This window comes from Anabrus simplex, chromosome X (assembly GCF_040414725.1).
Source record: "Anabrus simplex isolate iqAnaSimp1 chromosome X, ASM4041472v1, whole genome shotgun sequence".
Lineage (NCBI taxonomy): Eukaryota > Metazoa > Arthropoda > Insecta > Orthoptera > Tettigoniidae > Anabrus > Anabrus simplex.
In genome coordinates, this window is record NC_090279.1 from 189,851,797 (window position 1) to 189,865,734 (window position 13,938).

Consider the following 13,938-nt stretch of genomic DNA (forward strand, 5'->3'; position numbering starts at 1 on the left):
TGGCAGAGACTGCTCGGTGAACAATTGGAAAATGGTTTCTGAAAATATAATGAAAATGCCTGCATCTAGGCACTTTGAATTTTCTTCAGTGAAACGATTTGTTATTAGCAAAGACACACTGGGAAATGTCACCCTTATGGGGAGAACCTCATTAAAACTCAGACATCGGTTTAGGAAAATCCGTAATGAAAAAGGGAAAACGCCTGCGAGATATGCTAATGCCACCTGAATTACTGTCAGGAGTAAACTTGAATCCCGCCAAAGTAAAGGACGTAAAAAGTTTGCTTGAAAAGCATTTTGGAATAGATTGGGATAGGAATGCGTTGCTTTCTTTTTATAAGAATCTGTTCACTTCAATGTCTGTAGACGAAAACAATCTTGTTGAAGAAACAGAAGTTCTTTGTGATGGATCTCAAGAGGAGGGAACAGATTTGAGAGTTTGATTAACAACAAAGTGATGTTTTATTGTTCAAGTTATTTCTATTGTCAGTGCAGTGTAGCCTATAAAGGAAGAATTCTCTCCAAATACTATGGATAGGATGTAAATATGATAAATCACACTGCTGTGTTTAATTTATTTGTGAATATCATTATACTGATAGCAAAAAGGTGCATGAGTGTTCTGGTGAGCTTTATTACAACATTACATTCTCAATCCTTTCACTTTTCTTGTTTTAAAATAAGTTGCATGAGGTAATATATTTTGAATTTTTTGGGTGCTCCAAAACTCGTCTTATCCAAAATACAAATGTAATTTATTGACGTTCTACTAATTATATTTATAATTCTTCAGTAAGACGACCCTATGACATTGGACTTGAACGCGTCGTAATACATTTAAACAAGTGAGACTTACATTACAAAAATTACAGGTTTTTCGCTTTTCCTGAAAAATCACTTATGATGGATAAGACGAGTTTTGGAACGGACCGCCTCATTTAGTCATTTATATGCATTTACGTTGATTAATTAACTTAATGAAAGTATTTAAACACCAAAAGGTTCAGATCTACCATTCAACAACATACAGCTCATGACACGTGGTGGTGGAGGTGGTGGTGGTGATTATTGTTTTAAAAGGGAGTACAACTAGGCAACCATCCTCTATATCAGGGCCTCTTAGAGTGCATGCACCGGTGCATAGCGTGGCACAAGCTGTATAAGACGACTCCGCTAGGTTGACCAGAGTGCAGACCCCCACTCCTGGATTTTGAGCAATAGCACTGTCTCTCTCTTTCCTCATGCCTGTCTCTCCACCCCCTTTCTCCCCTTGCCTCGGTTTGCATGCGTGAGATTTTGAGCATTTAAGAAGCCCTGCTCTATACAGCGTGAATCAGAGAGAAAATAATGGAAGGGATATGACACTTTGAAAAATGAAGGTATCAGCCAAAGGAAGACAAGGGGGGCCATGAAGGACGTGAAAAATTGAAGATTCACTAGGCCTCACAACCTAATGACTGTCAGGGTCGTAAAATAACAGGAGTTGACCAGTGGAGGTCGGATAGGACAGATGAAAATGAGGAACCTGGCACAAGTAAGTGGAAGCAATGCCAGGACTCAGCTGACGGTCCCTGGTCATCAACCCATGCTCCAAAGCTAAAATTCCCTGGGGACACTTCTAGTCACCTCTTACGACAGGCAGGGGATATTGTGGGTGTTATTCTACTGCTCCCACCCACAGGGAGTGGGGCTGGGGGTAACTCATGACAAAAAAAGTGGTATACAGATTATTAGGGAATTCCATAATATCCTAATAATGATGACATGGTACACAGATGCACAGTTATTTTGCTTGAAAGAACTGCATTTTTTAAATAACTGAAATATTATACTCTGTCAGGTATTTCTGTACCTATTATTATTATTATTATTATTATTATTACTTGTTTTTCAAATAACTTTACATCGCATCTAAACAGATAAATCTTATGGCGACGATGAGATAGGAGAGAGCTGGCAGTAGGAAGGAAGCGGCCATGGGCTTAATTAAGGTACAGCCCCAACATTTGCCTAGTGTGAAAATGGGAAACCATGGAAAACCATCTTCAGGGTTGCCGACAGTGGGGTTTGAACCCACTAACTCCCGCATTCAAGCTGATAGCTACATGACCCAAACCACATAGCCACTTGCTCTGTCCCTTTTCTTTTTTTTCTTTCTTCATCGTTGGGACCACTAAGGACTGCAAGATCTCAACTGTTTGTCTTATTTCGGGCCCACCTGGTTTTCATCCTTTCGGAGAGTGTCTTCTTCCATGCATCAGAATGTACATGCTTCAGTCGGGTTGGGACTTCTTCTTAGTGAACCAGTGTAAGTTTGTGCCTGAGTGGTGAAATGAAATGGCGTATGGCTTTTAGTGCCGGGAGTGTCCGAAGACATGTTCGGCTCGCCAGGTGCAGGTCTTTCGAGTTGACTCCCGTAGGCGACCTGCGCGTCGTGATGAGGATGAAATGAAGATGAAGACAACCTATACACCCAGCCCCCGTGCCATTGGAATTAACCAATTAAGGTTAAAATCCCCGACCCGGCCGGGAATCGAACCCGGGACCCTCTGAACCGAAGGCCAGTACGCTGACCGTTCAGCCAACGAGTCGGACCGCCTGAGTGGTGCTCAGAGTTGAATGTCTGTTTTTCTGATTCCATATTTTAAAAGATCCTTATCAATATCCACCAACCAAGGAGGAATCGTTTTGAGACTTCTGAAGTAGGACAACAGACATTTACAGATTCTTTCAGCTGGCAATCTGAAGAGGTGGGCGTAAAAAGTTATCCTTCTTTTCTGGATTACGCTTGAGATCTGTTCGGTGTGGGTGTATATTTCTAAGTTGCTCTGAAGTCTGTAAAAAAACATCTTTGAGGTTAGGACCAAGAATTTTTTGGATAATCCTCCTTTCCTTAATTGCTAGTTTTTCAAACAGGCTATTTGTTTGAAGAGTTAGACATTCTACTGCATATATTGCTTCAGGTCTAATTGCAGTTTTATAATTTTGAATTTTTGCATTTATTATTATTATTATTATTATTATTATTATTATTATTATTATTATTATTATTATTATTATTATTATTATTATTATTATTACTATTATTATCATTATCATTATTAGATGACATTCATTAATTGTATTCATTGTATGCACTAATCTCAAATATATGCACTATTAAACTTAAATAATTTGTCCAATTACACCTCAAAATGCACTTTCTTGTCGAAACACCATCAATAGCGCTGTGGCAAGACCAAAACTAGTTTCATCTAGTTTAGAATAAATAAACACAATAAATAGCTTTTATTTTACATCATCAGAGTTTGGTTGGCGGGGTATTGTTATAAATTTCTGATCAGTGGAATGCATGCCAAAAGCCTGAATTAAATTCAAAACCTCTCTGCAGTGCTCATCTGGAATGAAGGTGTACTGCGCTATTGGTGGTGATTCATTTTGCACTGTTGTAAATAGCTTTCTCAAGAGTTTGCAGATCCATAGATGTTAAAGTACCACTCAATGTGGTTTGTAAAATAATACTATAATACCTGTTTTGATTCCATTCGAATGACATATGATTCCTGAAAAGTGTAATTTTTATCGAAATGAAAATCCACAGCCTGTTTCCAGTCATTCAACCGGGTTAGGAATGGAATGAATGAAGCCCCATCCAGCGGCGAGGTTAGGAAATGTGCTGGCTGCCTAAGCCTGTCGCACTCCTCTGGGGAAATGATAAATGAATGAAAGATGTTAGATGAAATGAAATATTAATGGAGAGAGTTGCTGGAATGAAAGATGACATTGAAAACCGGAGTACCCGGAGAAAAACCTGTATCGCCTCCGCTTTGTCCAGTACAAATCTCACATGGAGTGACTGGGATTTGAACCGCGGCATCCAGCAGTGAGAGGCCAATGCACCTGTGCCATGGAGGCTTCTAACTTTTATTCATAAGTTATATTAATAGTCTATTTATTTGTAGAATTTCCAGTTACCTTACATATAGTAATTTTGCCCATAAAAGACAGGCTTGTGTAGTAGTAAGATATAGCCTAATATTCAACTTGATTTGTAAGTAATCCTTACTTATACATAAAATAAGCTCTTCACCTTGATATAAGTATAACTCAGGTTCAACTGTATTTCTGTTAGTTGTGCTTAACATATTACCAAACAGAATCTTAAACATTCTTATACATAAGCAAATTTGTATGGATCTATGGTGAATATTTTACTTGTGTTAATTGTTTTGTTATTAAAATATGTTCTTTCATTTATCAGGAAACTTTCGGTGTGATGGGTGACTTGGCTACTGCAATGAGAGATCCTACGTTCTACCGCTGGCATAAATTTGTGGACAATATATTCCAGCAGCATAAAGCAACCATGCCTCCATACACAACGCAGGAAGTAAGTACACAGAATTCTATTATTATTATTATTATTATTATTATTATTATTATTATTATTATTATTATTATTATTATTATTATTATTATTATTATTATTATTATTATTATTATTATTATTATTATTATTATTATTATTATTATTATTATTATTATTATTATTATTATTATTATTATTATTATTATTATTATTATTATTATTATTATTATTATTATTATTATTATTATTATTATCATCATCATTATTATTATTATTATTATTATTATTATTATTATTATTATTATTATTATTATTATTATTATTATTATTAATAATAATAATAATTATTATTATTATTATTATTATTATTATTATTATTATTATTATTATTATTATTATTATTATTATTATTATTATTATTATTATTATTATTATTATTATTATTAGTGATTTAAGCCCACAAGGGAGTGCTTATGACTAGTTCTTTTTGGATGCTTGTTTTGTTCCCAATACCTCTTGAGTCTTGCTAGAGGTTTGCGAGATTTTACAACCTTTGGTAGAAGAGACTGGGTAGTACTTAAATGGTCCGACAGTCAAAACATTCCAAATAATTTTTCTTCCATAGCGAAAAGTCATGGTTGAACTGGTCCGATGGTTAGTTGGCAGGTAGAAGAAGTAATTCTCAAATGGGTTACTAACCTACCCCTTACCCCTCAACAACTGCCTCAATTCACTAGATTCAGTTTCAGTTCTCAAGAGAGTCTCAGTGCATTGTAATACTAGCAGAAGTTTACAATGGTTTCCATATTAAGTTAGTAGTTCTTGAGGGATTTAAATATTCAAAAAGTGAGAAGACACAATTGGGTCAAAAGTGCCTAAACCTAACTTAACCCAACCCAACCCAACCCAACCCAACCCAACCCAACCCAACCCAACCTAACCTAAAGGCCACTACATTAATGTGTTATTAGACAATGCAGAAAGGCTGCTACATATATTTACTATATTGTCCTGTGTAATTTTATTGGGACAGTTGGCATAATATGTGAGTGGACAATAAGGCTTCTTCGATCCTTGGTTTTGATATTTTAGCATCAGACCAGTTCAACCTCATCCCCTGTGTTAACCAATGGACCAGTCTGATCCCACTAATTGGTTGATCTCCAAATTCATATAACCATCGGACCAATTTGAGAACACCATAATAATAGACTATAATTGGTTAATTCTGCAGGCATGGGGGCTAGATGTATGTGCCATCTTCAACATCATTCCATCCTCATCATGACATGCAGGTCGCCTAGGGGAGTCAAATCAAAAGACCTGCATCTGGCGAGCTGAACTTGTCCTCGGACACTCCTGGCACTAAAAGCCATATGCCATTTCAATTTTTTTCTGGTCACTTTTTGACTGATTAATATCCTACATGGTTATCATTTTATTCATGTGGGTGTTCTTGTCATGTTACAGCTGGGCTATGATGGAATTGCTGTGAGATCCATTGAGGTTGTATCCCAAGGAAATCCCAGAAATGAGTTCAACACTTTCTGGCAGCAGAGCGATGTGGAGCTATCGCGAGGTCTGGATATTGCTCCCCAAGGGGCTGTCTACGCTCGTCTCACACATCTCCAACATGCTCCTTTTACCTACCGCATTCAGGTTAGTGAAATGTATTATTATTATTATTATTATTATTATTATTATTATTATTATTATTATTATTATTATTATTATTATTATTATTATTATTATTACTATCAATTCCCTTAGAAATAAGAAAGCCCCTGGACCAGATGGTATTCCAGCAGAAGTACTAAAGTCGGCAGTCAAATTATGTCCTCAACTTCTGTTGAGAATGTATAACCATTGTTTGAAAGCGGGAATTTTTAGCTTTCGTTGGAAGATAACTTGATTGGTTCTGATCAGCAAAGGGAAAACTGGGGATTACAGACCTCTATGTATGCTGGACACTGCCGGGAAAGGTTTAGAGAAGCTATTACAACCGAGAATACTAGCAGCAGTCCGATTAGCTGGCGACCTACCGGTTTCCGACCAACAACATGGATTTTGCAGAGGTCACTCAACGCTAGATGCTGTGAAAGAAGTGGTGAAGACAGCAGAACGAGCTCAAATGGGTAATCATTACTCTAGAAAGCTGACACTTCTTGTGACTCTAGATGTTAAAAACGCTTTCAACTCGGCAAGATGGAGTGATATTTTGGAAGCTCTACAAGAAACTTTCAAGCTACCAGAATATCTCGTGTATATACTGTGAGACTATTTGAAAGACCATACATAGTTATACGACACGGAAGATGGTCAGAGAAGAAAATGGCTCACAGCTAGTGCAGCACAAGGCTCAATTCTCGGACCACACCTTTGGAATATCATGTTTGATGGTTTGTTATGGCTGGAGATGCCAGAAGATGTAAAAATTGTGGATTATGCTGATGATGTGGCTGCTGTGATAGTAACCCGTAACCTAGAGCTAGCTCAATTTAAATTGAATCAGGTGATGCGACGTGTCAAAGAATGGACGATAAATCACAAGTTAGAACTCGCAGATCATAAAATGGAAATTGTCCTCCTGCCGAGGAAAAGGATTAATACTGTTGGACCGATGCAGATCGGGCAGATAGCCATCGAAACAACTAGGAGCACAAAATATCTTGGTGTGACGCTTGATACTAAGCTTACATATTGGGACCACATTCAACGGGTAACAGATAAGGCAGCGAAAACCATGACTGCACTTAGTAGACTCATGGGAAATATCAAGGGGCCGAAATCTAGTAAAAGGCGGCTTCTCATGTCGACTGTTCAATCGATGCTGCTATACGGTTTGGAAATTTGGGCTGAATCGTTAAAAATTGCAAAATATCGGAAAAGAATTGCGGCTGTACAACGGAGAGCAGCTTTATGAATTGCTTGCACATATCGTACAGTATCAGAACCTGCGATTCTAGCAATAGCAGCAGTAGCTCCTATTGACTTGTTGCCCTTCAAAAGACAAGAAATTTGGCTCACACAAGAAGAGTTAGGAAGGAAAAGGGCAAAGGCTTTGGCTCTTAGTCGCAGAATACAACGATGGCAAACATGATGGGAAGATGATTCTAGAGGGAAATGGAACAAAAGACTGATACCTTCTCTGGGTGTATGGGTTGGCCGAAATCATGGTGAAGTGAACCACTATCTCACACAGTTCTTGACAGGTCATGGATACTTCCGAAAATTTCTTCATAGACTAGGGCTAGCAACTAGTTTGGTGTGCATATACTGCGGTGATATCGATGACGTATTACATGCTTTCTTTGTGTGTGTTCATTGGCTGCCACAAAGAAGATGCTTAGAAGTTATGCAGGGAGAATTGACACCAGAAGGTATCGTGTCAGTAATGCTACGAAGTCAAGAATCTTGGGACCAGGTGGCAGTCTACGTAGAAAATATTCTGCGTCAAAAGAAGAAGGACCTGGATGATTACGACAGACAGTAAGGCAGAAGAAGGAAGATGAAGCAAAAGATGCATTAAGTACGACATCCGTCCTGAAGTAATGCGAGAGCGGTTTCCGGGGCGGAGATAAACGTCGTGGGAAAAGGGAGTGTGGTTTTTAGTGGGTAAGAATCTCCACAAACTTGTTGAGTGTGGACCCTCATAAGTGTCTTATGAAAGATTTACCACACTCCCTCGCAAAATAATAATAATAATAATAATAATAATAATAATAATAATAATAATAATAATAATAATAATAATAATAATAATTATTATTATTATTATTATTATTATTACGGTATTATTAAGCAAGAAGTCGAGTGATATACCTTCCTGTAAACAAGTGCAGTTGTGCTCGAAACAGACTTTCAACGTATTAGGTTGTGTTAGGTACATGTAGTACATGTTGAAGAGATGTTAAGTACAGAACAAAAATGGCCAGCCGGACACCAGTGGGATCCGAACCCACAACCTCCTGATTTCGTGTCGGTTGCTCTACCAATTGAGCTATGTTGGCCTAGGCCATCTTTGTTCTGTTTGAAAGGATCTGAGCTACAGGTCTGGCACTGCTGCTAGCACACTGTAGAGTGCGTTTAAGTCACCCGTCTTGGGGCATGTCAATGAATATTGAATTTTCACGACCGCATTGTAATTGAAACAGACTTTCAACGTATTAGGTCGTGTTACGTACATGTAGGTTGTGGGTTCGGATCCCACTGGTGTCCGGCTGGCCATTTTTGTTCTGTACTTAACATCTCTTCAACACATACTACATGTACGTAACACGACCTAATACGTTGAAAGTCTGTTTCGATTGCAATGCGGTCGTGAAAATTCAATATTCAAGTGCAGTTGTGCTCTGTATGGAGTCATTAAAAAAAAATTGCAAGCAATTAGATAGTATTCACCATATAACAGTAGATGGTAAAACCCTTTGGAAATATATTCTTTGGTCAGATTCTGTTAAACATTACAGCATACAATGAACATTCAAAATTTGCATACTATCTTTCCCTGTGACATATACTTGTTCGATAGGACATTTATTGTTAATGGGAAACTTTTAGTCATTGTAGATAGATAGATAGATAATGCCTTTATTGGTGGCGAAGTTAGGGCTCAAGGCCCTCTCTTACACTTAACCATTTCATTGTCCTGTAATAATTAAGAGGGGAATTCCTCAAGGCAGTATTATTGGACCTGTATGTTTTCTTATATATATAAATGATATGAGTTAAGAAGTAGAATCAGAGATAAGGCTTTTTGCAGATGATGTTATTCTGTACAGAGTAATAAATAAGTTACAAGATTGTGAGCAACTGCAAAGTGACCTCGAAAATGTTGTGAGATGGACAGCAGGCAATGGTGTGTTGATAAACGGGGTTAAAAGTCAGGTTGTGAGTTTCATAAATAGGAAAAGTCCTCTCAGTTTTAATTACTGCATTGATTGGGTGAAAGTTCCTTTTGGGGATCATTGTAAGTATCTGGGTGTTAATATTAGGAAAGATCTTCATTGGGTTAATCACATAAATGGGATTGTAATTAAAGGGTACAGATCTCTGCACATGGTTATGAGGGTCTAGGGGTGTAGTAAGGATGTAAAGGAGAGGACTTATAAGTCTCTGGTAAGACCCCAAGTAGAGTATGGTTCCAGTGTATGGGACCCTCACCAGGATTACTTGTTTCAAGAATTGGAAAAAATCCAAAGAAAAGCAGCTCGATTTGTTCTGGGCGATTTTCGACAAAAGAGTAACATTACAAAAATGTTGCAAAGTTTGGGCGGGGAAGACTTGGGAGAAAGGAGACGAGCTGCTCGATTAATTGGTATGTTCTGAGCTGTCAGTGGAGAGATGGCATGGGAGGACATCAGTAGACGAATAAGCTTGAGTGGTGTCTTTAAAAGTAGGAAAGATCACAATATGAAGATAAAGTTGGAATTCAGGAGGACAAATTGGGGCAAATGTCGTTTATAGGAAGGGGAGTTAGGGATTGGAATAACTTACTAAGGGAGATGTTCAATTAATTTCCAATTTCTTTGAAATCATTTAAGAAAAGGCTGCAGATAGAGAATCTGCCTCTGGGTGACTGCCCTAAATGCAGATCAGTGAGTGAGTGAGTGAGTGATATAAATGAGGATCAGTAAATTTATATTATTTCCTTCAAAATATATCTCTCATGTAAGAAACACTGGATTGAATATTCAATTTGTAAGTAGAGAGAAAGGAACAAGAATGGAATATATAATAGGATAGAGCGACAGAAAGATGAGAAAAGGACAAACATGAAACCACAAAAGGACAAGTACAATCTCCACATCTTCATACACTCCCATCTTCTCATCAGTCCCAGTTCTTCTACATCCACCTCTTCTCAGCCCCCAACAAGCTCGTTTCTGCTTCCCAGCTTCATCAGGAGGGTGAGCATCAACACTCACTGAGGAGCCATCTTGACAGATCTTCTGTCTTGATAAGTGTAGGATAAGAAGGAAGCTGGATAAGCACGGGAAAAAGGAAGAAAGATAAGAGAAAGATAACAATAGGACATGGTTCAGTTCGCAAGTCTTTTGATTTGAACCCCGTAGGTGACCTACACATCGTGATAATGAAGATGACAAATAAACGCAGCCCCCATGCCAACGGAATTAACCAATAATGGTTTAAATTCCCAACCCTGCCAGGAATCAAACGTGGTACCCTGGTGACCAAAGGCCAGCATGCTATCCATTTAGCCGTGGAGCCATGTCCTGATCCCGAGGTGGTGCAGTTCTTTTCAGACACACCCCCAATGGAGGTGAGCTGTATGTACAATTTCAACCACATACCAGCTCTTCTACCATTCTTAAATTGCTGGCAGTATCGGGAATTGAACCCGGGACCCCGAGAACAGCCGCTAATGACACTAACCATTAGGCTATGGAGGTGGACAATAGGTGGTAAAAGATTAGAAACACAGGACAAACATAAAAGGAGAAAAAAAAAAAAAAAATGGTGAGTTCAAGCCTTATTGTCAGCTGTGCTGAAGATGGCCTACCATTTTCACACTAGGATGTCTCAGAAGACCATGGCCATCTTCTTCTTATTATTTTCTTACCATATGTGTGCCCACAATGGACACTCCCAAGTATCTGATCCCTGCGGTTGGATTTCTCCGCCACTGGAATGCCGTTTCTATTCAAGGCCTTTACGGCTGTACGCCACCATGTTGCTCTCAGATGCCCGTGCGATTGCAAGAGCTCTCTTAACAGGATGATCTTCATCTGGACGTTGCACATGTCCGTACCAGTGCAACTGCCACTTCTCCAATTTCTCACCGATACGGGCCGTACTAAATAATCCTCATGTACGCTCATTGCACACTCGATCCAAGAGGGTAACATCCACTGACCATTGCAGCATCTGCATTTCTGTTACATACATTTGCTGATCATGCTTCTTTTGCCGTGTTCACCGCTCGGAGCCGTAAGTGAGAGCAGGTCTAACAACAGTCTTGTATATCTTGCCTTTGAGCTTTATAGGCATCCTCCTGACCCATCAACAGTGGAAATAAGAACAATGCAGCAGTTCTACATGGGTGCGAGATTTATGCCTGCACAATCTTTATTGAAGCGAGTTGGCCATGCAGTTAGGAGCGCACAGCTGTGTGCTTGCATTTGGGAGATAGTGGGTTTGAACCCCATTGTCGGCAGCCCCGAAGATGGTTTTCTGTTGTTTCCCATTTTCACACCAGGCAAATGCTGGGACTGTACCTTCATTAAGGCCATGGACACTTCCTTCCCACTCCTAGTCATTTCCTATCCCATCCTTGCCATAAGACCTATCTGTGCCAGTGCAACATAAAGTAGATTATTAAAAAAAACTAAAATAATCGCGATATTAAGGTGCGGATGCCACTGCATCATTGGTTCCAGGATTCTCTAAGAACCAGAGTATAATTCTCTTCATGATCATGGAATATTCCATAAAACTGTATAAGAAATTTTTCTCCGCTAGTTGCTTTACGTCGCACTGACACAGATAAGTCTTATGGCGACGATGGGACAGGAAAGGCCTAGGAATGGGAAGGAAGCGGCAGTGGCCTTAATTAAGGTACAGCCCCAGCATTTGCCTAGTGTCAAAATGGAAAACCATCGAAAACCATCTTCAGGGCTGACGACAGTGAGATTCGAACCCACTATCTCCCGGATGCGAGCTCACTGCTGTGCGCTCCTAACCGCACGGCCAACTCGCCCGGTATTTTTTTTTTCTCTCAGTCTTCCCTCTATAACACACCAATCAATTTTCTACTAAGCTTGTGAAGAGCCTTGTAACAGGGTCAACACTGCCGAAGGTAGCCTTATGTTAATAACAAAAAAGAAAACATAATCTTGTCCTGACTAATTTGTCTGATGTGACAGAGTTGATGCTCTTCTCAGCCAAAACTCTTCTTGCACAGGTGGAGAACAGTGGTCAGCCTCGCAAGGGAACTGTGCGGATTTTTATGGCTCCCAAGTTTGACGAGCGTGGTCTACCGATGCCATTCCGTACGCAGAGACTTTTGTTCATCGAGATGGACAGATTTCCGGTCGATCGTAAGTATCCTTTCTTTAACCCTCTAGTGCATGAATTATTTTTCGTTTTCATTTGGTGAACAAAATTTCAAGCTTTAATGTTCAACTTACGTTCAGTGTTTTAGATCTGCCAGCAATTTTTAACTGGGGCTAATAGCTTAACACTCGTATGTGATGTGGATTGCCATAACGGGGTATATAAAAGATTTTTCATGGTTCTACGCTAAGCTTTTAACATTGAAAGATCGAGCATTATTGCCTCCTGGCCATTGGTAGGTACTGCAAGGCACAAGTATACTTGAACGACCGTAGGTCAGTAATGTTTTTGAGGTTGAGCCAGAGGTAATGTGATGGGGAGGGCCCATCTACCTCTGTCCACAATGTGTATCCATTTATTCTTTCTTAATCTGCTTACCCTCCAGGGTTGGCTTTTCCCTCGGACCAAGCGAGGAATCCCACCTCTACCGCCTCAAGGGCAGTGTCCTGGAGCGTGAGACATTGGGTCGGGGATACAACTGGGGAGGATGACCAGTACCTCGCCCAGGTGGCCTCACCTGCTATGCTGAACAGAGGCTTTGGTGGGGGATAGGAAGATTGGAAGGGATAGACAAGGAAGAGGGAAGGAAGCGGCCGTGGCCTTAAGTTAGGTACCATCCCAGCATGTGACTGGAAGAGAAGTGGGAAACCATGGAAAACCACTTTCAGGATGGCTCAGGTGGGAATCAAACCCACCTCTACTCAGTTGACCTCCCAAGGCTTCACTTACATGTGTTATTAGCTGTGGTTTTCTTACTCTGCGGGTTGGTAACGCTATGTACTTCTGATCACCGATGGGAATGACGTCACAACGTATTTTACGTCAGCCAATAGCAATGCAAGTAGCCATTCCAGCAATGGAACATCATGTGCTCTGCTCTTCATTAGGTTATAAAAGTAAATGTACTTCTTGGGGTGGGCTGGTGGGTCGCTGGACATGGCAATGAACACATCTCTTCTCTAAAATGAATTCCTCGTAAGTTTTGCATGCTTTCTACTTCATCACCTGCTTATAAAACTTGTGTGATTAGGTCTGGAATTTCACCGAAAAACCATCAAGTTGGCCCCTCAATGAGTGTTGATGCCCACCTGCCTGATGAAGCTGGGAAGCAAGAACAAGCTCACAGGGGGCTTCAAAGAAAGAGATGAAGAAGATTAGATTGTCTTTCTCAATTCCTTTTATCACTCCCTCATTACGTTTAACTGAGTAGGTGAAGATAGATCTTACACTGCAGACTGAGCATTTTTGTGCGTTTTCATATTTTTATACAAAAATAACTGATAACCTTACTTAAAGTCACAAATCTATTTTGGATTCAGCAATGTTTGAGCTATGCATGCATACCTTGTTTTTTGAAATTGGAGCAAACCACTAACTTTTATAAATACATTTAAAAAACATTTTCCTCTTTTCAATTTTGTTAATTTCCAAAATTCATACGAAAAATATAAAAAGTTTTGTGTTCACACACACCACAGTACATTTATGAAACA

General features: G+C 39.4%; 1 protein-coding gene across 1 annotated transcript in view; it reads left to right on the forward strand.

The window, feature by feature from the left end:
- Positions 1 to 13,938, forward strand: part of LOC136886508 (phenoloxidase 1) — a 60,634-nt gene that overhangs the window by 43,291 nt on the left and 3,405 nt on the right. The window contains exons 9-11 of the mRNA XM_067159323.2: positions 4,262 to 4,390; positions 5,840 to 6,028; positions 12,294 to 12,429. Of these exons, the coding sequence (XP_067015424.2) occupies positions 4,262 to 4,390; positions 5,840 to 6,028; positions 12,294 to 12,429 (454 nt within the window). The remainder of the gene's footprint in view (positions 1 to 4,261; positions 4,391 to 5,839; positions 6,029 to 12,293; positions 12,430 to 13,938) is intronic.